Source organism: Taeniopygia guttata, chromosome 3 (genome assembly GCF_048771995.1).
Source record: "Taeniopygia guttata chromosome 3, bTaeGut7.mat, whole genome shotgun sequence".
In the NCBI taxonomy this organism is placed as follows: domain Eukaryota; kingdom Metazoa; phylum Chordata; class Aves; order Passeriformes; family Estrildidae; genus Taeniopygia; species Taeniopygia guttata.
The window spans coordinates 84,623,176-84,648,837 of record NC_133027.1 but is presented as its reverse complement, the minus strand read 5'-3'; the positions used below and the strand labels follow the sequence as shown (position 1 = coordinate 84,648,837).

General features: G+C 42.7%; 1 protein-coding gene across 1 annotated transcript; it reads left to right on the top strand.

Moving 5' to 3' along the window:
- The first annotated feature begins 2,461 nt into the window (after positions 1–2,461).
- Positions 2,462–24,598, top strand: MRPS18A (mitochondrial ribosomal protein S18A). The gene is given in 6 exon segments (NM_001245372.1): positions 2,462–2,573; positions 2,742–2,773; positions 6,205–6,309; positions 14,176–14,299; positions 15,093–15,159; positions 23,798–24,598. Coding segments are annotated over 6 exon segments (573 nt in total). The 5' UTR covers positions 2,462–2,473; the 3' UTR covers positions 23,943–24,598.
- The last annotated feature ends 1,064 nt before the right edge of the window (positions 24,599–25,662 follow it).

Below are 25,662 nucleotides of genomic sequence, written 5' to 3'. Positions count from 1 at the left end.
AAGACACACTACTGCTTAAGTATCTACTTCAAAAGTAGCATGACATAGAGTTTTTGAACAGCCACTAATCCTCTGTCTACATAACTTTACCATAGTAAGCCAGTATCACGCTTATCAACTGTTGATTTCCATCCCACAAATGAGGTTTTCCCAATCACAAGAGGCAACAAAGCCAGCAGAAGAAACTGCATTTATTTTAAGCCACTGAATAAACTCTCCTGTTAGGTTGTTTCTTCCCCTAGGATAAAACTCACTTTATAAAGAAAAGAAAAAAAAAAAAACAACAACCAACTCATAAAATTACTTCACTACACCACTGTGCCCAGCGATGTTCCTTCTCCTCATAAGGAAATAATCCCCCGACTCGATGGCAATAAATATTTTGTTTGGCTCTTATGTTTAAACATTGGGACAAGTTGAAAATCACCCTGATTCTAGAAATCATTATATAGGATAAAGTGGCAAGAGAGGAAGAGCTTTCTTCCGGCAAGCATTCTTACTCAATTTGTTCTCTGAATAAATGGGATGGCCCTGCTTTCACTGCTTGGCATAAAGCACAGGAGTCTGGACAGAAGCCCTGCCTTCATTCCCACTTCTTTGGAAAGTCCCAGAGTCGAGAGCTTAGACCTGCAACAGAAAGAGATTTGCAAAGTAGACTGTAACAAGAAGCCAGTGTAACACACAAGAGGAAGGAGATAGAAGGACCTCCTGTGACAGGAAGATCAAATTATATTTTACAACAGATGTTACTTTTATGTTGCAGTTTTGCACCACATTTTAGATACAAACTGAGAAAAACATACAGAACATCTTGGATGCGCACTCTTGACCACAGAAGAAACAGAATGGCATGAATGTCTATCAGTGTGCATGACTCACAAGTGGTTTTAATTTACTCTCTTAGTTTTCACTTTCTGGATTTTTTTAAAGAGTTGAAATGACAGAAAACAAGCACTTGGAGAAACTCCATGAATGACCTTTGCTCTCAAGTACAGTTCAACTCAAGTACACTCTTTACAAAGATGCAGCATTTCCATCTAAGACAAACTGTTGGTATCTGAAATCCCAGTGGACGATGTGGGTCTGAGCAAGCACCTCTAGGCAACCTTGCACCAAAGGCAGGTGTAAGAAGTCAAGCAATGAGGTATGCTAAGAAAGATGATGGGGAAAGTGATCTCTTAGCAGCCTGTCAAAGACAAATGATATTCAAACAAAAAAGGAAAGTGTTTAAACTAGACTGACTGTTTACAAGAGTTACAGCCTGGCAACACAGTGCTTCAAATTGTCACCTGCTGAAATGCACAAAATACTGCTGGAACCGGCAGGAACCTCAGGATTCCTGGAACATACAGATATGATAATGGTGAGTTGAAACAAATGCCATCCCCAAATCCTACAGTTGGCCTGAAACCCTCCTTGATGCAGGAGGCACTCCAGAGCCCATCAAAACAGAGGAGCCATATAGTTGAAGAAAACCACCCCTCAGCCTTCCCTTACTGGAGAACTAAGAGATTCAGGAGCTGTGGCAGGAGCTTAACATCCCCCTAAACATGAGCCAGCATGTGCCCAGGTGGCCAAGGAGGCTGATGGCATCTTGGCCTCTATCAGCAAGAGCGGCCAGCAGGACCAGGGCAGTGATTTTCCCGCTGTACTCAGCACTGGTGAGGCCACACCTTGAGAGCTGTGTCCAGTTCTGGGCCCCACACTGCAAGGATGACATTGAGTTACTGGAGAGGGTGCAGATAAGGGCCATGGAGCTGGTGAAGGGTCGGAAGCACAAGTCCTGTAAGGAATGGCTGACGGAACTGAGGGTGTTTCGGCTGGAGAAGAGGAGGCTCAGGGGTGACCTTATCGCTCTCTACAGCTCCCAGAAGGAGTCGTAGCCAAGCGGGGATCGGCCTCTTCCCCCCAGCAAGCACTGCCAGGACGAGAGGGCACAACCTCAGGCTGCGCAGGGGAGGTTCAGGTTGGACAGCTGGAGGAATTCCTCTCCAGAAAGGGTGATTCGGCATTGGAATGTGCTACCCGGGGAGGTGGTGGAGTCACCATCCCTGGAGGTGTTCAAGGAAAGCCTGGAGGTGGCACTCCCATTGCCTAGTTCCCATGGGGCGTTCAGTCATGGGCCGGACTCGATGACCCCAGAGGTCTTTTCCAACCTAGCTGAATCTGCGATGCTGTGATCCCAAGCTGATACGACCGCCAAAACACCCAAGCCCCCAAACAAACAAACAACCAAACCAAACAAAAGAAAAAAAAAACCAGGGAAACTCAAGCCCAGTACCAACCACAACAAATTAAAAGAAACAAACGAAAACAATGAGAAGGACCACCCCGCGGAGAAGACACTGAGCATGGCACGAACCGCCTCCTCTCCCCCCGCCCGGGGCGGGCGCCGCGCGCCCCGAAATGGCGGCGGCGCCAGCGCCGCCCCCGCCGGCGGAAGCGCCGTGACGGCAGCGGCGGCCCCGGCAAGATGGCGGCGCCCGGGCTGCTGCGCGGGGGAGTGTGGCGGATCTTCTCCGGGCTCCTGGGCAGCGGCCGGGCCGCGCCGCCCGCCAGAACCCTCCGCCAGGGTGAGTCTGCAGGGGCTCTGCACGGCCCCGAGGCCCCTTGCCTCACCGCTGTCCTTGATAGATGGTTGCGGTCACTGTAATTTGCCCTCTTCTCCCGCCCCCTCCCAAATGCTTCTTTCAGGCTGCATGGGTCTCATTGTGGCTTCCCGTCTCTTTTTTCTTTTGCAGTCGTGGAAGTGACTGAAGGCAACACGACTACAGTAAGTCCCTGCACCTCTTGTCCTTGGTAGCTACCTCTGCCGTGGCTCCTCTCTCTTTCAGCCGTGCGTGTGCCTGTGCCCTACCCCACAACAAGTAAAGGAAAAAAGGGGACGCTTTTCTGCTTGAAAGACCTCTCAGGGTGTGAAGGCAGAGCCAAGGTGGGGATTTGCTACGAGTGCAGGTAAGCAATGGAGGCTTTGGCTCCCTGAAGGAGACAGGATTATCAGAGCCACTCATGAGCACCAAACCCCTCGCTGCAAGTCTAGCTAATGTTGGAATCCTTGACCAGAGGCATTCGGGATCTAAAGCACTAGAGACCATTCTTCAGTTCATTTCTTAAACTGATGCCATTTGGTATTGTCTTGAGTGTGGACAGGCACTAGGGAGGATTGCCAGTGGCTTTGTCACTTCATCCTGTGTTGGCAGTGCGATGTGGCATTGAAGGATGTGTCTGTACTGCCTACATGCCACACACATCTCATGCCTTTGATCTGTGCTGTGTTTGACTGTAACATGTGCCATACTGACTTCAGGTGATACAAAGCTTCCATCTCATAACACACGTGTTAAAAAAATTTTTAAGTGAAAGGGGTGTTTTCAAATTAAGATGTTAAATACTAAAGGAAAACTGCTCCTGAAAATGAAACAGAAGTTCTGAACTGATAAAGAAGAGCATCTTCTTAGCTACAGTTTAAGGCAGGAAGGAAAATATTAAAACTGTAGAATTAGAACTTTGTGTAGTTAGCAGCATCTAGTCTGTTATACTTTTATCAAGAGAATTATCATTGTTTAGAAGCTCTGAAATTACTGAAGGGCAAAGGAGATTGCATTATTCTGCTCACATTGCATATGGCAGTAGCACTATATGCCTTGTCTGGAGAGAGATAACACAGATATATATATATATAAGATGAGGAGAGTTAAGGAGGAATTTGGGAATAGTTAGAAGACTGCACTTAAATGTTAATCTATATATACACAAACAATAAGGGGATGGACTATTTTGCTTGCTAATGAAACAAAAAACTTGCTTGTTCACACCTTTGAAGCTCTTAGGTATTTTTGTCAGAAATATATTTTGCTGAAAGTTTTGTTGTATTTGTGTTAGCAGACATTGTCATGTCTGAAGCCTGCAGGGAGCAGATAACTTACTCTATTTGATATGACATATCTAAAATATATAGCAGTTAGCAAGATGTCATAAGACTGTCAACAAAAAATAAGTTTAAGGTGTGACAGTAGGTATGTATGATGGAAAGTATCTATTTCTTGCCTTCAAGTGCCAAATTACTAATCTTTGCCCAGAAACTGAAGAGAAGAGCTTGCAAGTGTGACCTGAGGTTGTTTTAACCAAAACAAGAGGGGGGTATGCGCAGCAACAGAGCACACTCAGTGGATTGCTGTAGCTTGCACTCAGTTTCAAAGGGGATGTAAATTATATTCTCAGAAGTCCAAAACATTAACTCGGGCGTGAAGTAGAAAAAGTAAGCATTGCATTAGCAAGGCACTTTATGGAAATAATTCTTCCTGGAGATCTGGATATATTTGCTGTATAATATCCTAGCATGAGTCTGGAATCCATCAGTGCCCCTACATAAGAAAAATGTCAAAAAATGGTGTAAATTGACAAACTAAAGTGCTGATATGTTTCTCAGTGTATCCATTGGTCACTCCATTTATCCTGCCAATTCTACATCAGTCTTCCTTGAATCCATATTTCCCTGTTCATCTTTCTGTGTCCTTGTTTTCAGTCAGTATTGAGGGAAGTATTTGATGTGAACCAGTTAACAAATCCCAGAGAAATACAGATTTCATCAGCATACTGAGAATGTAAAGCCCCTACACTCCCTCTTAGATGTTTAACGGAAAAATAGCAACTGGGTGGATTAACGGTATAGAAATCCTCAGCAGTTGGAAAAAAATTGCCAAAACTTGTACACTGAAATTTACCCCAAGAAAAATTGATGTTGATATAGCATTCTGAATCTGTATTTTTGAGATGGAATTACAGCCATAATACACTCTGAAGCCAGACTGGCAAGAATCAAGACTAGATACACTGGCTTCCCGGAAAATAACTTTACTGATTAACAGAAAATTAGGTACTGGCCTATGTCTTATATTCATAGTTAAGTATTTGTTTTTGTAAAACTGGCTGTTGTACTTGTGGGGGAAGGAATCTTACTTAAAAATTGACAATTCTGTCTGAGGTACTGAGATGCTTAAACTACAAGTGACTTACCTGTTTCTATTTTATCATCAGAAAGGCAGAAATCTGGCATATGAAATAGTTCTGTGAGTTCAGCTGGGTGCCAGTTTCCAGTGCACACTTACAGGAAAGGTCATGCTTTTCACTTCCCAGGTTTTTAGGCACAGAGCCTGATGTTTTCGTAAAAGTAATCTTGCATTTCACCCAGGTTTTCAGACTCTAGTGCTTGCACTCTTTGAGGCAGACAGTTGGTGTTCAGAATCTGCTTTTAATCTTAATTTGACAAGAGCAAACTCCAAAATATCCTGGAGAAAAAAATAGCTTAGTTTTATTGTCTCTTCTGTTCATTTGGGTGCAACTTGAGATAGCTCTTGTTTCCATTAGTAAGTTCTCAGAAAAAGAAGACAAGTGCACCTGTAGATAGACTTTGTATTTCTAACACATCTACGATTAGGAAACAAATTTGTTAAGTTCTTCCTTTACACACCTCGTACATCTCTCTGCATGTTACTTGTGAGAAAATTTAGTATTAAATGCCACCAATTATAGTGATGTAGAAAAGATTATTTTATAATCTTGTAAAAAAATTGTTCAGAGAATTAAACTGGATGAAATATCAGTATTATAAAATATCAGTATTATAAAGCTACATGCCCCACAACCACTTCCTACCTATCGTTTCTTAAATTTAAATTTTGCTCAGAGTTTTCACTGCTGGTGATTTATAATCACCATATATATTTATATATATTTATAGCAAGCCCCTATATGTTTTCAGCTATAACATGCACCTGCTATTCTGTGACATTCTCATATACCCAGAAAAATATTTATTTTAAAGCTTTTGGCTAAAAGGCCTCTCCACTTTCAAGGTATGGTGTTTTAAAAGAGTACTGCAATAAGGGGAATTCAGATGACTATGAGAACTGCACTCTGACTGTCAACTAGTTTACATTTAGAAAAACATACACAAGAATTTGCCAAAGGGTTTTCTATGCCCTTTGAATTTTTCCTTCTCCCTATAGTTTGTGGCACTAGCATACCAAAGAGTTTGTTGTATCTCTACAAAAGTGAGTTGAATGATGCAGATACTGTCCCCCTTACATCCTCACAGAACTGGTCAATGTACTGTGGACTTGATGAAAAGTATTCCTTGAGCCACAGGTTCAGGTAAAGCTGTAAGCTGTGCCTGATCATTACATGCTCTGAATTGTTTTCTAGATTGAAGGGAGAATTATAGAGGATGCTGAAGCACCACCTCCTCCAAACTCCTCTGGCCAGTGTCCCATCTGCCGCTGGAACCTGAAGCATAAGTACGATTATGTGGTAAGTTTAATGAGGGAATTCCCCCAACTCTCATCAGTAGACAAGTATTGCTCTCAGATCTACATACCCCACAAACTGCCCCTCTTGCATTTTCCTGGGTGTAGTAAAGATGCTTAACTCTAGCTCTGTTTCTCTTGGGTGCAGCAAGAGCCTCCTACACAGTAATTGTCTGCCTTGGCTGATGGTGTTCCTGGGAAAAAGGATGAGCTTGTATCAGATGGGAGATTTGGAATTACTCACATGGCCATCTGATCTGAAAAGGCCGTAATAGCTCTTCTGTGCCCAGCTGCATTTCACCATTGCACTTCACAGAGAATCAAACTGGAATGTAGCATTTAGTCAGTGGATACAGGCCTAGCTCCAGAGAGGCCGTAAGGCTTGACTAGGTAAATTACATTACTTCAAGCATTATGATTCCTCATTTGTCATTGTTCACTAAGTCAGTAACTGCTTCATACAGCTTTTAAAACTTTTCGTGAGTATGAAGGAGCATGCATTTTTACTTACCTTGCAAGAGAAAAAACAGGTTTTATTCAAGCATTTTGTAGGAAATGATAATGAGAAGTTTACTAACTAATGAGGGGATAACTAACAGTAAACCTAGAATATGGGAAGGAAATCCTCTAGTGCTTTAAAACAAAAGCACATTAGTCACAAACACTTCAGAATAAGAAGCATGATATAGCAATAATGATATAGAATGTAACTTTTCAAGAGGTCACTCAGACAGAGTTTTCAAAAGGACTAAATTACCCCCTTGCATACTCAAAACCCAGCACTGGAATTAGAAAAGAAGAAAAACAGACAGGAACATTTTACTGAGATAAGGCAACAGAAAACTCAGAATAGGCTGATGTCAATAGAATTAGAGAAGGGGATACAAATACATTGGAGAAAAATAAATGTTTGTGGGAAAGTCCATTATTGAGAGGAGAAGGGGACTGAAAGCTACCTTGGTTGCAAAATGACTGTGCTGTTTGTGTGTAATCCTAGTGCACACATGTTTTAGTATTTGTATATTGATGGCAATCTGCAAATGCAAAACAACAGGAAAAAACAAATTAAGGAATAACTTAAGCGTTGAATTAAGTACAGACCAGCAGGCTTGTATTGCATGTTGCCTCAAGGTCTTGAAGGAATTAGCTAACAAATACATTACTTCACTCACAGGATTTTTTTAAAGCATAAAAAATAACCCTAGGGAATCACCAAATAGTTTGAAAACTGCAAGTGACATACTAAGTAGGTAAGAGAGGAAGGAGAATGATGCTGATGATTACTGATTGGTAAATAAAATGTTGTAAATTCCAAATAAAAGGTGTCAGCTAGGAGTAAAAACAAATAACCTGTTGTATAGGACTAATTAAGACTCATGAATTATGAATAATATGAATATGGCAATAGTACCAGACAAAATACTTGCTATTACTCGAGACAGGTGAAACAACAGATGTGAGGTGTAAATGAAATACGTTTAGTGTCTTTCAAAGCCTGTGTTGCAGAAATGGATGCATTTAGAATCTAATGTTGTCAGTGATTCTTACTCAGGCTGGGTGCAGTATTAAACAGTGAAATAAGTTGGGGGAAGGGGAGTGTTTAGTGTTTCCTGGCTTGGTTTCTCAACAACATCAGAAACCATGGATATACAATGAGTTTGCAGATCATAATAAATTCAGTTAAATGACAAATACCATTAAGCTTTGTAAAGTACTACAAAACTGGGTCATGTCTGTTTTGTGTTGCCTGTGTTCAAATGCAGAGATTCCTTGCAATTCTTTTTCATGGTTGCTGAATTGTGTAGTGATCAAAAACAACTTTTTACTTACTCTGGAAAATACTTTAAGGTTCATATCATTTTATGTGACTTTTAAATTCAAGAAGTAAACAGCATCATTAAAGTCAGTAATTCTAGAGATTTACAGAAAGCATTCCATGAGTCACACATTAACAACCCTTGAGAAACTATAAACTGATGTTCAGGGATGAAATAAGTTATGGCAGTGGATTACATCTTGGAAATTTATATGTAGGCTTACATAGATTCAGTTCCTGCTGCCGTGTGTGGTAAAAGACTCCACTGAATATCTGGAGAGATAATGCCATCAAGAACCAAAGTATTATTAGACAATATGATTCTCTAGAGTCTGAGTTCCAGGATTAGAAATTGGTCACAACAGACAGTGTGAAACATAGATTTTTACATGTGTTTGTAGGGTGAACTAAGTTCTGAGTTTTCTTTCACACTTCACTTTGATTCTTCGATCCTGATTTCTACTGTGCATTAAGGAGGTAAGAGAAAACTAAATGTGAAGAGAGATTCTGTAGCCAGTCTTGAGAGTCATTGCTAAGATGGTTTCTAAGAAGTTGTGGTGCTGAGACACAGTCTACAAATGTGTCCACCTCAGCTGTCACATGGATTTTGAATGCATGAGCATCTAGTGTGTATATATCCAGTACTCCTTCTGGACAAAGAGCTAAAGAGAGCACTGTGAACTGGTATTGTGAAATTGCGGATGTTTCCTACCTCATACTTAAAAACATCCCTCTGTGGGGCTGATTAGAACTAGGAGAAATCTTGAGTTCTGGAGTAGACCATTTCTCTACTTGTCCCTTATGTTTTTGAATGCTTTTTACTAGTCACATATTTTCAGGATATTCAAATACTAAAATTTCTTTTTTCTGTACTAAAGTTAATAAAAAGGTGAATAAAAATCTCCCTTTTCTGCACTAAAGTACTCTCTGCTATTTTATTCTCTGCTGCAGCTGTCTTGAGCAGCAGAATCTTGAGATGCTTAAGTAGTGAAGTGCAGGCATTTAACTCTGTGAGCAATTAAACAGTGGGACATTTTTCTCAATGATGGTTAATTGTGCCAATTGTCTGTAAATTGATAGCAGCTATTTTTGTTAAAGATATAGCTTAGTTCATACAGCATAACCCAAAAGATGAGCTTGGTGAGAGATTAGAATAGATGGTGGTTCCTTTGAGATTGATAAGCTGAGATCAGTCTGTTGCACAGAAAGGAAAGTGTGAGCTTTTTTGCTTGGGACGCTTGTAATTGGACTGAATGAGGCACTATGAAAAGGGAAGTGTTGAATTAGCCCCTGAGGGAGTTGAGTAATATGACCTCACAGGACTTTCCTTTTGTCATGTGCAACTAGCACAGTCTAAAGTAGTGGAATAATGAGTTACTCTGGCTGTCAGAGAACTGGGGGACCAGTGTCTCCAAAGTCATTAATCAATTGAACAGGCATTGTGAGCACTAGCAGGTCATGATTGCAATCTGCCTCAGCTGTGGTGTAAAGGGCTGCAGTTGTCTTTCCCAGTTCTATCCTGATCCTGCTGTGGCTCAGGGTAACAGAGCTTAATATATAAATTCCCACAGTTTGTGGTCTGCATGTGTCTTATCTGTCCAGTGAAACTGAGATCTCAGTTGATTTTTTTTTTTCATATCCATCAGAGATAAAATATTTTGGTCATTGTATGGATGCAACTGGATTGAAACCTGCAATTCTTTTACAAAATGCATGGATAATAGTGTACAACTCCCAGGAGTAAGGGAGAAAGGAAAAACTAGACTCTTGTATAAGTGGAAATAATGACTGGCAGACTTGTCTTATACAGCCCAGTAGTAATTTGGCTGCACAGATAGAACTGTTCTTGCGGGAAATTAAAGTTTTAATGAATCACGTGTCAGTCAAGGATCCTGCTTTTTAGAGTGTCTGCAGACATTAAAATGCAGATGCCTCTACATTTTGATTACCATCTCACAAGAATATGCAGTATATAGTGCTCCAGCTAGCAAGTTTGTCCAGCCCTTTTAGAAGTGGAGGCTAAACTTGTTTTTAATTTCCCCCCCTTATCCACTTCAAACATCATTAGTTTGAGAAGGCAGTAAATATGTCACCTTGCTTTGGCAACAGTTAGGAGAAACCAAACTGCAAGCTTTGCCTATTAGCCCTTGATTAATTCAGTCCAAGTTGTTTTCATCAAATGCTGCAGATTACAAGGGTGGGAATCTGGGTCCAGCCTCATGGGAGCTGTCCAGTGATTAACGCAAATCAGTTGGTTACAGGCTTGGCTGTCCACTAGCACAAAATGTGAATTTCATGGAACATGACGGCACCATGAGAACTTGCCAGACATATTTTTTAATTTGACCGCTCCATGTACTTGTTCACTTCCCTCCACAGCTGCCCCATGAAGTTGGCTGTACCTGTCTGCTTTGTCCCAGTGGTAAGATACATCTGTGTGAATACTCTGGGAGAGGCACCTGGCCTGTTAACTGTGGGAAATCTTCAGAAATGGACAAACCTTTGGTCAAGTATGCAGCATTTTAAGCCAAGCCGCATGACTGTGATTTGGAGCTGTAGCAGCTGGGACATGACTGATGATTTCAGTCAAGAAATGACTGCCACACCAGGGTGTTGGTCAGTTTGTGATACTGTTGGTCAGAGATGATAACAGAGAACAGATTCTCTTGATTTTTTTTTCCCAGAGGGAGAAAAAAAAATATTACCACCATTTGCTTCCCACCACCCCCTTTGCATGGAAACACTTGATAACAAGCCTGTGACTCCGTGAGGTGGGGTGGTAATATGAGAAATCACTCGGACCACACACACACCCTTCACAAGAGTGTGTGGCCTACTTAGGCTTTTATGGCTGCAAAGACTGAAATTGCCTCAAATTTGCCATCAGCTCTCTTCTTTGTTTTCTCCACAGAGTTACGCAGCAGGCTAGTAGCAAAGTCTTGCAAGTTTTTATCTTTCTAGGAACTTTTCACTTAGGGAAGTGTTAGTGTTATGTGCTAAATGGCATATTGAGATGTTGGTGATTTGAAGATGCAGACAGCTAAAGAAGAGGAAAAAGGAGGATGGAGTCCTGCTCTGTTTTCCTGAATCCAATCTAGTGTATTTCAGGAGCGGTCAAAAGTCAATGCCTTTGGACATTTTGGTTGGCTTCCATCCAGTTTCTACTAGTGCAGCTGGCACCATCTGGTGTCCTGGTTACTCTTGTCCTTGGCAGGGCCCTGTTTTAGCTGTGCTGAGGGATACTCTGCTTCCCTTCAACCATGGTTGGCCTCCCAGGAGCCTGCTGCTAGTTGCTCAGCTAGGCTTTTCTTATTCTTTGGATACAGCATTGTTCTGTAGGGTGCCTGATAAGTAATTTTGTATCAGTGAGATATTACAGTCAGTTTCTTAATGTCAGTGGGCCTACATGACATGCCATGTTTTCAAAGGAGCTGGATCTGAAAATTAGTCTGAACGTGTTCACTGTAGACAAGTGGATGCAGAAAGAAAGCCAGTTATGGGAAGAGGGAAACTGCATGTCATGATGATGTTAGTGAGGATGGTATTGATTGGGGGTGGGGGGTGGGAAGGACAAAAACAAACCAGAGAAGCTCTAAATAAATAAAAACCCTCAACATTTTGTCTATAACGCTTGTAACCAGCATTTTGTCCCAGGTGACTGGAATCCATTTTTAAAAAGGGTAGAAAGGAGGAACTTGAGAACTACTGACTTGCCAGCCTCACCTCTGTGCCTAGGAAGATTACAGAACATCCCCCTAGAAGCTTTGCTGAGACACATGGATGGCAGGAAGAAGACTTCATACAGCCACCAAGGCTTCACCAAGGGCAAGTCCTGCCTGACCAACCCAGTGGCCTTCGGTGATGGAGTGACTCCATCAGTGAACAAGGGAAGGACTTCAGATGTTATTTATCTGGATTTCTCTAAAACCTTTGACATGGGCCTCACAGTATCTTTCTTTTTAAATTGGGAGGCGATAGACTCAATGGCTGGACTGTTAGATGGATTAGGAGTTGGTTGGATAGTCACATCCAAAGAGTAGTGGTCAACTGCTCAGGGTCTGGTAGACATCAGTGACAAGTGGTGTACCTCGGATGTCCTTACTGGGACCAGTTCTATTCAGTACCTTCATTAATGACATGGACAAAGGGATTGAGTGCACCTTTGTCAGGTTTGCAGATGTCACAACTGAGAGGTGGGATGCCATCCAAAGGAACCTGGACAAGTTCAAGAAGTGCCTGTGGGATTTCATGCAGTTTAACAAGAACATGTACAAAGTGCTGCACCTGGGTCAATGCAGCCCCTGGTATCAAGGCAGGTTGGGAATGAACAGATGGAGAGCAGCCCTGTGAAGGACTTGAGGGTGCTGGTGGATGAGAGGCTGGACATGACCCAGCAGTGTACACTCACAGGCTAGAAACCCAATTCTCTCCTGAGCTGCACCAAACAAAGAGTGCCCACCAGGGCAAGGGAAGGGATGAACTCAATGATCTTTAAGGTCTCTTCCTACCCAAATAATTCTACGATTCTATGACAGCATCTGTCAGAATCCATCATTACCAGAAAGGCATCCTAAATTCCAGTAGCCTTTTTGACAGCTGAGTTGGTCTTGCGCAGTGAGGGTGGGTGAATAATTTCTAGTTAGATTTCTGAATGCTCACTTTATATTACTCAGGATTATTTGCTTTTGCAAGGCCAGTAAATGAAGGTAAGAATGTTCCAGGGAGCTCTTTGTAGAACAGCAAGGGTGGGGGGTAGGAGTGGGTCTGTGAATCTGTGAGCTGGCAGTCAGGATCACCCAACATGAAAAGCAACAAGTGCTCTTTGTTCTTGCCAGTTGCCCTGGCCAAGGGGTGCAACTTTTAATGTCTCGTTTGAACTCGCTCTGTCCGGATGCTCGCTGGCTGGTCCCCTCTGCCTGCAGGCAGCCTCTGCATGGTTCTGCTGCCTCAACTAGGAACATACTTAGAACAGTTGTGGAGAAGTAAACTCTCAACCAGCAACAAGTCTGTTGAAGGGGAAAAAACAAGTTGGAAGTCTCTGAAGGCCATTTGGGCCAACTTATGCTGATGTAAGGATGTCAAGAACGCCTGCTTATATTGGCCTGAGGGGTATCTTTGCACTGGTGTTGTGTGTGGAAATGGAGAGCATGGATCTGAATCCTGGGCGGTTGTACTGTGTACAGTTAATGGGACACTTGTGCAACAGCTGTTGCTGCTGTGTTTAAGAATTTGTCATTCCAGCCCTGTGATACTATCTGATCCTAGAGATCCCTTTAATTTTATTTTTATCAAAAGGACTGCTTTACACTTCTAGGGTTTTTAATTGTAAAGTTCAACAGCAGTGTAGTCTAAATGGTTCTTGAATCACAGAAAAGCCCTCAGCATGCTTCAAGTGCTCCTTTTGTCCACCATGGTTGTCACAGCCCCACCTAATGCACACACAGTTGAAGGACTGAGTGCAGCAATTTATCCTATTAGTCCTTATTCACCAGCACATAAAGCTTCCTCATGCAACAACTTGGACCATTTCCCTGCATTCCGCCCCTCCAGAGAGACCTGAGGGAAGCTCCACCATGGGAAACTAGATAAAAGTTTGAGGTGTAGATAGCAGAGAACAGCCCTGCTCTGAGGGAACAAGGAGGGAGTCAGAGGTGATCTGACATATCTGTGAACTTCAGGACAGCAGCTGTGATGGCATTTTAAGTTGTGTAAACAATATCCGTCTCTAGGTCTTGTGTAACTCTGAGTACCTAGGATACATTATCTTAGCAAGAATCTTGGAGCAAGTAGTAAAACAGTGAAGGAGCAGGGATTGCAGCTGACATCATGTGTTTTCACTAGTGAAGTCAGGGGAAGACTCAAACCATCTGAATGACCTTACTAAGCTAAACTGGCAAGCAGTGACAGCAAGCAAAAGCCACTTGTTGCCAAGCTGCAGACAAAACGCATTGTTTGTTTTACACAACAAACAACGCAAGGCTCAGCACAATACCTGCAATCACAGCAGTGAAGGTAGCTGGGGCACTGATGGTTTTGCCCTTCTCTCTCCCTCAGGATGTCTTGCTGCTAAGTCAGTTTATCCGTTCAGATGGAGGGATGCTGCCACGAAGGGTCACAGGCCTCTGCTTGGAGGAGCACAAGAAGGTTGCTGTCTGTGTGCAGATGGCTCACCGTGCAGGTATGTAACTCTGCCAGAGATAACCCCTGACTGTAAGGTACCTACTGAACCCCTTGAGAGGGGTCTCCTGCCCGGTTGGTATAGATCAGTGAGATGTCATTGTCCAGTCACCCAGCAAACTCGTTATGGTCCAAGTGCTGGGACAGGGTGATGGAATATAGACTACTTGTTCTGCTTTCTCTGTATCCTGACTCCTGCCTTGACAGCAGATATTTATCACTGTAGATGAGACAAGTGTTGCAGAAATATCTAGAAAGTGGGTCAGTCTCTAGTAACTAATGACTAAACACCTGCTTCTGAAATTACTTGATTTACCTAAGCTTGACCTACCCCATCAGTAACGTACAACTCTGCCATCTGCCATGTGATGACTTTTTTACTTTTCCCTGGGAGTAGGACCCAGGTTGACACAGTCAAGAGTATTGTGCTGATCTTTATGCCTGATACCTGAGTTGTATCCAAGTTAAATGGACTGAGAATTTTAATAGTCAGATTTTCCATCCTGGAGATGGAATCTGATTGGACACCAGTGTCCTGTGTCCTCTGTAAAAGCCTCTGTGATGAGCCCAAGTGATAGTGTCTTTGGTGTACATTTCCTCCCTATACCCAGCACAACTTCCTAGCTTCTCTGGCTAGGGTGTAGGTTCAGCAGTGACTGAAAATCAAATACCCTTTCTAATGTACTTGAGCTTTTGTCATGCTGTTGCCTGGCTTATGAGGTGTAATATAACTTCTGAATGCGATAGAACCAAAGATACACTGCAAAATATTCTCACATCTTTTTCTGTTTCAGGTTTGTTGCCAAACCACAGGCCTCCGCTTCCTGAAGGGCACGTTCCCAAGAAACCCAAGCTGAACAGGTGAATAGTCTTGTCTTTCCACATTTCTCTTATTCAGGAATAAATTGGAAAGGGAAAAGCATTTCCTTACAACTGGGTGAGAAATGCCTCAGGCAGCAGGGTTCATAAAGGGTACTCAGCATTTTGGAGATCTGTCACAATATTCTCTTGGCAGTCTTTTAAGGACAAGTCATACCTCATAAAAACCATTTATTCACACAAGATTAAAACTGCCACACATGTTAGAGTCTGCCAGCCCTTCCTCAGCTGTGCTCACTTCTAACAATAAGTAAGGCAGTCACAAGAGGATGCCACAGATGGAGTCACAGGACCACAGAGTAGCTGAGGTTGGAAGAGGCCTCTGATGATTGTCTAGTCCAAGCTCCCTGCTTAATCCGAGCCACCTAGAGCAGCTTACTCAGAACTCTGTCCAGCCAGGTTTTGAGTACATCCTACGATAGACCTTCCCCAGATTCTTCTGAGGGCAGCTTTTTCCAGAGAACCAGCCTCATCCAAGACAGTGTTTCTTACATTCAGACAGAATTTCTTTCTTAATTTGTGGCCATTGCCTCTTGTCCTGTCACTGAGCACCAGTGACACCTTGCCCTCTCTTCTTTACACCCTCCCTTTGGGTACTTAGGAACATTGATATGACCTCACTGAACCTTCTTTTCTTCAGCTGAGCTGTTTTAGCCCCCAACAGCAGGAGAGTGCCCAGGCAGTGATACCAGCAGTGAGGAGGGTGGGCTGAGCAGCCAGCAGGGGCCCATCACAGGCCCATTACCTTCCGCCCCATCCCAGTTTCCTCCAGTCAGCAATTCACCCTCTCCCTGCTCCCCCCTCCCCAACCTGAATGGCCCATGGCCTTTGGTGGGCAAAGGGAAAGCCTGCAGCCACCTCCAGCTCTATGCTGGGCGCTTGGAGGTGCTAATCCCCTGTTTATAACCTCACACTTTGTTTCCATGGGGATGTCAGAGCAGTGTACCAGTCTCGCATTAGCAAACCATGGGGTTACCAGAGGTCATGGGGGGTGTTGCTGGGAGAGCTTAGACTGCAAGGCTGAGGATAGCTGGAGACTCCTACATTTCAGGTCTGGTTCTACAATGGAGATTTGAGAGAGGGTCCTGGTAATGCTGGCAAGCAGCATAATGGTTGTATCAGTGAGGGTCAGATTAGAGGAGTCGATGTTTGATGTAGCCCTGTAGCCATCAGATACTTCTACTGTAATAACTTTTTCCTTGTGTTTTACAAGTCTTGAGGATTCTTTAGTACCTGTGTCTTATCTGGCAGCTGTGGGGTGGAGCATATTATCTTGTTAGCATTCACATTGCAACCCTGAGTAGGTTGAGGCTGGAAATGGTATATGCAGTATTTTGCTGGAATCACACCAGGACTCCAGATCTAATGCCCTGACTCTTACAAATTGTTCTATACACCTTTAATAAGAACAAAGAATGAATACCTCTGGATACATTCTACATGCAAATAGGTGTGCTACATCTCTAAATTAATTAAATTGGAGATTACTGCATCACTAGCTCCCCCCTACACTACCCTTGTTTTTTTCTTCCCAAAGAGGGAATGTAGCAGGCCCAGTGGAAGCAGTCTAGAAGAAGAGAGCAGAGCTGTTTGCTGACAATATGGAGTAGAACTGAAGTAGGCAGACTTTGGGGTCTGAGTGGAGACAAGAGAATATGATCAAGAAATGGGATTGAAAGTTTTGGTGGTGGGGCTGACGCTATCCCAAGAGCTACTACAAAGTTCAAGAGTACTTCAGGAGTGTTCTCCTGGTCCCTCATGATACTGTCTTATCAGCTTGTTGGAAGGGGAGAGCTCTGTGTGTTGGAGCCTTGCAAAATCTTGGCCATTCTGTAAGAATTTTGACCATGTGAACCCCCACCTGTACTTCCCTTGTTGCTCTCTGGAGCAGCAGCTGGCATGGCATAAGGCAGGAGTTACAAATTGCTTCCTTCCTTTAGCCTGAAGTGCACCCATATGCTGAATGACTGAAGTCATTTAGCTGGTACTTATTTTGGGAATGAAGCCAGAGCTCTTATCAGAAGTTTCCCACATAAATGACTTGTCCAGGCTTACCTTGTCTTTGCCTCTGTACTTGTTTCCAAAGCTTTCTGTAAGTCTGCAGTAAGTTGGGAAGCACTCAATCTGTGGTGCTGCCAAATGCAAGTGAACTGACAGGGGAGAAAAGGGGCTTGAACTTTGGAGTCAAACAAGCTGCCTTGTTCAATGCCATCAGAACATGTCTGCATCATCCTTTAAACATGTAATATCAGGGCTATTCACCTGACTTAGCTTGTTCCTTCATTGTATTTATGTCTACTGGATTTTTAAGTGCCAGTTCAAGAAGAGATCAACAAGATCTAAAGAGAGCCTATTATAGCAGGCAGTGCATTACACAGTTAAGTGATGTATTCTCCAAATCTTCGAGCTTCATCTCTTTTTAAGATCACTGTTGTAGCTGTTCTGGCCATCTTTACCACTCTGCTTAGATGAGAGTAACAGTGCCTTTTTGCACTGCAGCTATGACCCTGGGAATGTCAAAAGGGAGAAACTGAGATGGCTCATAATATGTTTGCATCCCTTGTTAAAGCTTTTCTAAGACAGAAACACAGGTAATGTAAGCGATCTGTTGTCTGTCTCTTTACACTGAATGGAGAAAGTTTTCACTTTTGTAAAGGAGGGACTTCTGAGAAGTCACTGTTTACTCCGGATGTTACCTCACACACTTCTGTGGGAATTTGTAGTGCCTGGGAACTGGCTGCATTCCTACACTGAGGTGAAGAATGTTTTGCTCTTGGTAGAGCTCTTGGCATACTACACCATCAGCTGCTAGAATGACAGGACTAAAGCCTCAGATAGCCTTAGGGACTGATTCCACTCATACCACCTGAGACTGAAGAAGATTCATCACTTTAGTGTCAGCTGGGACTCAGAGCCCAGTGCCTCTGCCATGAAGCAGACCTGAGCACTGAATTACTGTGTGTAGACTCGGAGCAGCAACTCTGGCCTGGCTGAAGGCTGGCAAATTACTTCATTTGGATGAGCAATCCCTTTCATTTTTTTCCTGTCTTGCAAAGTTCTGGTCGGTGCTCCCTGTAGCCAGGCTTCTTCCAAGGCTGTGTCAGTATTTTTGAGAGCAGCTTCATTTGTTGCCAAAAGAGGGATAAATGAGCCTGATGAAAAACTGATGTGTCCCTTAGACAATGTACAGGCCAGCTACACAGGAGGAACTCTACAGCTCCTGGGAAATGTACTAAGAAAGTATATAAAGAGCTGAGGAGCTGCATTAATGTATACTTTTGAAAGCACTAAAAAAAAGCTGTTCCTCAGCTATATTTTTACTGCAGTTGTGGCTGTGTTGGCCAGAATGTTTGGCCCATGTCACTGTCACCCTGATTAAAGTGAGCCTGCTTCAAATCCAAAGAGTCTGGCATGCACTAGCTAGCACCTAGCTGGGATTAAAAGGTATCATGCCACCATATGGAACTATCAGCAAACTGCCTTGTTTTAACAACAGTCAGTGGTGCTGAAATGCCATTGATTTAGTGTTGTGAAGTGTGGATTTATCATGTAAAACCCCTCTGCCTCTCAAGAAGGTGCTCTTCTGTTGTTTATTCAATGATGTTTTCCAAAAAGCAGAATTCCTGTTCTGTTTTCTGAACTGGTTGTACTATCTCAATCGTACAAACTTGGACATTCCCTTCTACATGCCCCAGATTTCTATGCAAAGAGATAAGGATTTCCCTGCTTTGCACTGGGTCATTTGGCAGCTGGCCTTCCTCTACCCACTCCATCTCCTTATCCTGTTTCCACTACTGGAATTCAAAAAGAGCAGAATGCTTTGAGAATATCTGACAGGCAAATCCTGCCTTATACTTGGTTATACAGCTGTCTAGCTTAGTATGGAACATTCATCCATGATGTAATGTAACACTAGTTACAAAGGAGGAACAGGAGATTGGGAACTGCAGAAGAAGGCATAAGATGAAAGTGAAATGCTAAGCTTTGTGGTCAGCTAAGCTGAGGGTGGTAGGAGATATATAAGAACACCTTGTGGTCAGAATTCAACTGGGGAGCATTCCAAATCTTCTTCTATCCCCTGCAGCTGGGACACTGTCCAGGTGAGACTTGCCATGATATTTCTCATTTCTTGGAATTCAGTGCCTTTTTGTTTTCTGCCTGATTTGTTTTTGACAGTGATAGCTCATGAATATTACCACTCAACTGCTTTACTAGCTATGGTTCTTTTGAAGAAATGGCCATGGGAATAACCCACATCATCCATGAACTCTCGAATGTTACCAGTCAACTGCTTTACTAGCTATGGTTCTTTTGAAGAAATGGCCATGGGAGTAACCCACATCATCCATGAACTCTTGAGTCTCATGTCCTCACCTTCTCTTACGTATCATTTGTCTGCAGAAGTTGGAAATGGAAAACAAATGAAGATTACCCTGTCAATGCAGAATTACTCCCTACAGTTCATTTTCCTCATGTTTGGCCCAGTCTGGGGCTTTCACTCTTTCCAGGGGATCATTCCACAAGCAAATTTGTCATGCAGCCAAGGATTGTTCCCTCATCCTCAGCCTGTATTCTCCCTTTCAAAATTTCCTGCTGTTATTTCTGCATTTGTTCATGCTCCAGCCTGGCATGTTCCACTTACGTGCTGCAGCAACAAAACATTTTCACTAGCATGAGAGGCTGAGGAAGTTCTAAGTGATTTCACCAGCATTGTGTAGGGTGACAGACTGTTCCCATACTCCAGAGTCATGTGTGTGCAGGCCACCACAAACCAGAACCATTTGGGAAACAGTCAAGCTCAGCTGTAGGTCAAGCGTCTTCCTTTCAGTAATAGAAACCTGAATAGCTCAGCAGTTTTCTTTTCAGCGTGGAAGTTTTTGCATGGAAAATGTGGACTAATAGTCTATCCAGAACAGTCCCTGAATTCAAGCCAGCATCTAGATGCTCTTTTAATATGAATATAGCACTCATGTTCTGGCAGGTCCAAAGTATTGGTTAAAACACAGCACTGTGAAGTTGTTCCCTATCCAAAAGGACTAGGGAATGTCACAGGTTCTCGGACTGTCAGCAAGAGGTGCTGTAAGATTAGGGAATACTTGATTTTGAGTTCTCAGCTGCCACTCCATTTCCAGCTTCCTACTGGAAGAGCATAATTTGGCACAGCTAGTATCCAAGTCAATCCCACCTCCATCACCTGAATTGGAGGAGCTGTTCTGTGTTAAGCAAGAGGGAGGCTCCCTACAAATTTGTCAATAATTACAAAGTCCTCGGGCTCTGTGGACACCTCTAGTCCCTGGGAGCAGAATCTGGTTTCCCTACTATCAGCATCTCACTCCAGCAGCGTGTGGTTCCTCTCATCTGCATGGGAACTGTGTTGTGCATAGCATGTGCATTCAAAAGCAAAGAGCCAGAAGGGCTGCAGGTGAGCAAAGCCAAGAGGTGTCATGGGAAGGGATGTGGCAGGAAGAGGCAGTCTCGCCAGCATTTCATCGAGTGCTTCCTGCAATCGGTAGCCCTCTGCCTTCTGCTCTTAATCCAAACAAAAGCCATATTGAAAAAATTCAGTGAGGGTTCAGAAGTTCAGACTTGAACTGTACCAACATGGCCTTTGCTTGGGCTGTGTATGTGGTTTTCCCATTTCCCTTATCCTGCACATGAAAGCCTTGTGCCTACTCCTAGGTCTAAAGTAGCAGCCTCCAAGTGGGAAGGCCTACCCACTGAATAGAATCCATGAAAACAGACTTCCACGTGCTACAGAGATTTTAGGCTATTAAAATGACTGCAGGTGAATTAACCACCATTGTTCCCATCCTGATTGTATCTTGCCATTTTCCATCAGGGAAATCCCACCAGGGTTCCTATCGCCTTTTTTTTTTTTTTTTTGCATAAGTTACTAATTTGTGCACTTGGAGTCTAGGAATTCTAGTTCTTGCTCAGGACCCTACCATAGTCAAGGTGGCAAGCAGAGCCCTAAGGGAGACACAATTCCCAAGACTGGCAGTTATGTCCCCCTTTGCCTAGAGTGGGAGCTCTGCACACTGAAGTGACAGATTAGGACACTGTGGACCAGCTGTATTTGGCATCCACCCGAAGAGTCTGTCTTGACAACCTTCAGCTACTTGACAAAATTCAAACACTCTGCCAGTGTGTTTGTAGGTGATGATAAAAACTCCCCAAGACAAACTTAATTGGATACATGAAAAGTAGGGGCACTTGGCGGGAAAAGGGTGTATCCTACCTTACATGGATGGCAGAGTTTGCAGGAAAGTCCTGTGTGCTCAGCTTTGAAGCTCTCCTCTGTGAGTTTTGTGGATTGTTTTTACTCAAAAAAACCAAAACAAAACAAAAAACCAAATCTGTGAAATCAGTAGGAAATGGAGTTAGTCAAAGAGGTGAAGGAACTTTCTAGACTGACTGCTCCCAGGCATCGGGCTTTTGCACTGCTGAATCAAGGTTAAAAAAAAAAAAAAAAAAAAAAAAAAAGAGGCAGCAAACAAAATAGGACAAGTTTGAGTTTGGGACAAAGCAAGTATTAAAAGCCCTAAAAGCAAATGTGCTCCAGGAAGGAAAAGCATCCAAATGTCTGTTTCAGCTAACAATGAAAAGCCCCAGCCTGCAGTCCCCAGAGGAAGCCAAAAGCCTGGACCAGAGGGCTGGATTAGACCTGCTCAAAAGAGAAATAACAAAAGCTTTAAAATCAGGCCATTACTAAATCCTCCTTCCTATGCAGAATTGGGGTGTGCACTTCCAGCCCCCACACAGAAATAGAGGGATTTTTTAAAAAGCCACTGTCTGTCTAAACCTGCATACAGCATTGATGTGAATCTGACATTCACACATTCACTACTCTCCCAGTGAGATCATTTATTATCACAGGAGCACTTTCCCATAATCATGTGGACACGTGACCAGAATTGCACTTGGCACATTGATGGATTAAAACAATTTGGGATTTTTTCCCTCCTTTTCTGTTAGTCTTGCAATACCAAAATCTGTGCTACACCACCCCCCTTGCAGTAAGGGGAATATGAAAAGGAGGGCCTAGTCCATGTGCTTATCTAATTTCTGTACAGCTTCTCCCAGAGGAGCTGCCTTGCCATGATCCTTTGCCAGATTCCAAACTGGGGACCTGCATTTGGTCTCTCTGAACTCCCCTTGCATGTGAAATTAGAGACAGGAAAGTCTCTCCTACTTCCTGTCCCGAGGCTGTTATGTAAGGGATTCCACTAATGCACTAGCATAGTGTTATAGGTCAGAAGGGATGAGTTTAATGCATGTATAGGAAAACAAGTTGCTGGATCTTGCTGCTGGTGCTTCTAGGTGTTTTAGCTGTCATAAACTTCTCAAAGCAAAGTATTTTGAAAGTGGCTTGATTTCAGAGGCAGAAAGCTCCACATGTGATTCATTTTTCAGTTTGTGCTGTTAGGGAGTACTGAAGAAGAAAAGTGCTAAATGGGCTGCTGTTCTGTAGTCTTTAGCTGCCTAGTATAGCAGGCTTTCTTTGTAGTTCTCAGGAATGTGCCAAATGCCTTCAAACAAATGTCTCTGTCCAAAGTTCTTAATATCTCACATTTGCACGATGTAAATAAAAGGTAACAAAGCTTTTTGTGGGGAGGATGAGTGATTGAGGTTACATTAAGATCTTGGGATTACTCAACAGATGCGTGCAAACATTGCTGGACAAAGTTTATCAGTCTGTTCCAAATTCTAATTTGTTGGAGCATTGTTTGTGCAGATTATGCTAAGGTTTTACTTTGGATCTTTATTGTGTGAAAAGACTCCTCTTTCTCTAAGGACCTCTATTCCCCTCTCTACTGGTAGCAACAGATTTAAAACCTAACAAAACTCCAGGCCACCCAGCCACAGGGTAAGATTTCCAGTAACTGATTCTGGATCTGAAATCCCCTGTGTGTTTGCGAAGCCAAGTCTAAAACTTCAAATGGTAAAAAGCAGAGGATATTTGCCAGACTTTGCGCTTCACAGAGATTTGTAGTTGTAATGGTAATTCCATTTTAATACCTCTTACACTGTAGGTGCTGACTTCCTGCACTAGTAAGCTCTAATAGTATTTTACAGAGAACACTAGAGCAAATATGGACATATAAAAATACAAGACTAGGCCAGAAACCCATTGCATGCAGAAGTAATAACTAATTATCCTCCCAAAGTAAATGTATTCGTATTTAGAAGCTTTCTCACAGAATTTAGCCTTTGTAATTAGTTTACCTTATTGAGACCAGCTGTTGAAATAAAACTTCCCCTAGAGGCTGGATGCATTCAGTCTTGGACTTAGCTACAATGAAGGGATTTGGCACTCCAGTTTAGCTGCAGGTGGACAACTTGCCAGCAGCCTGGAAACTACACCTGATTTGTTTCGTGAAACTGGAAGTCAAGCAGGTGCCAGTGGGTTCAGTAGAGAGATGAGCTTAGAAATTCCAAAACAAACAAAAATTCCTTTCCAGTGGTCCCTTCTGAGTTGAGGGAGCTCTGCTCATGGTTATTCATTTTATAAAGAGGCATGTTAGGGAGGCAAAGGCTATAGTGCTTTGCTTCTGCCTTAGCTGGAACATTTCTCAGTGATCAGTCTCAAAACTGAGATGTGTTTGTGTTGTTTTGACAGGTACCTGACCCGCTGGCCCGTCAGATCTGCAAAGCCCATTTGGAAGAGGGGCCCTAAGTGGTGCAAAAAGCCCTTTCCGGTCGGACACCCTTTGCTGAAGGATAATATCAAATATACACAAAAGCCTCTCTGTTTAAACCACTAGTGACCAGAACTAGCATAGTCAGTAAGCACATACTGTCCACTGTTCTGCTGGGTTTTTTTCAAGTTTGTCAATATCTCCAATTTTCTTATTCCAAAATTGTCTTTAGTACTCTATATTGTGTCCAGCTGTGATCTTTTCCTCTAGGAGAATACAAGAGCCATCCAAGCAAAGTTCAGTGTGCAGGATGATTTGATGAAAGCAAGGGTCAAAGACTTCTACCTCAAAGCCAGAAAGGATCTGTAGGCTTTTGTTTCTTTATGTTCCACAAATGGGTTTGGAAAAGGATGTTTACTTCTCTTCCCAGCAGTGAGTGGTACTTCCCCATTAACGCATGTTTCAACTCAGATTTGCCTATTTGGGCTTTTGTACCTGTGACACAGATGGAAGAAAAATTTCTCTGCAGCATTGTACTTTCTCAGCAGTAACAAAAATTGTTAGTGTTACTGAAATTAATATTTTTTATTATTATCATCTGTACTATCCATAATTTTCAGCAGAACACCTGTGGCAGTGGCAAACAGGTGTGTGTCTTACTTGTCTCCTTAAGAATGCCTGGCTTGTGCTTCACTCCTGAATCTGACAAATAGACAGTGTTGACATCCTTGATGACTGCCTGTTCTTTTTTCCCCTAGCAAATAAATTTTTCATAAATCTTCTATGTCAGTGATATGATTGTTTCCTGGGATAGTTTGGAAATTATTATCCATCCTGTAACTAAAAGGTGGCACCATTTCTCTCCCTGTGTAGTACACATACAGATCTTCCACCTACTGACTATTGCTAATTATGGGCCTGGTATGAAAGGCTCATTAAATTTATTATGGTCATTATTGTTTTGCTTCCATTTCTTTGGTATTTTTTGGGGGGCTACAAATCAATATAGAATTTTTATGTACTACTACGCCAGTTAATCTTGTATTGCTTTTATCGGAATCATCTGCTAATACCATCAGCATGGAGAGGAACAAAAGGTAAGGATAAACCTGTATTATCCAGGAAATCAAATTAGATTTAAATGGTTCTTTTTAGCCTTATTTTGTGAAATAAAAGGCCTAGATTCAGCCTCTTGAGCTGGCCAAGACCTTTTGCTTTGGGAGACAGAGCCAAGACTTCATTAACCATACTGAGATAAAATCTCTGGCTGACTGTATCTGTATATTTTATAAAGCTTTAAAAGTTACAGCCCTTCAGAAAGGAAAACATTTTTCTTTTTTCTCATACATACAGAAGTTACTCTGTCTTCTAGCTCAGGTAGCTCTTCTCAGTCAGCTTTGCTAAAGGAAAAGCCACTGGATTGAACCATTGTCTTGAGATAAACCTAAAAAAGCACATTTTTCAAGACCAGGTGATGTCTACAGCTATTTTTTTCCTACGGTTTAGTGATATGAGCTGGAAAGACCCCTCTAATTTTGGTGAAATCTTAACATCTGAAAAGCAAAATACTCTCCTCAATATGCCTTTCTAGAGTTCAGGGTTTAATACAGATCCTTTACAGTATACATCAGCTTTCTGCCCTGACTCCCTCTGCTTTTGTCATTCATGGATGACAACAGGTATTCATTCACATTTCCAAATTAGTTCTTGTGTAAGCAAGGTGCTTCTGACCTAGAGCGTGCCTGTCAGGGAAGAAAAGGCCATTTGTTACTATCTAAAAGATCGGCAGTGACACATTACAGGGAGAGCTTGGTGCTAATAATGCCAAGGTTGTGTTCAATCCCCA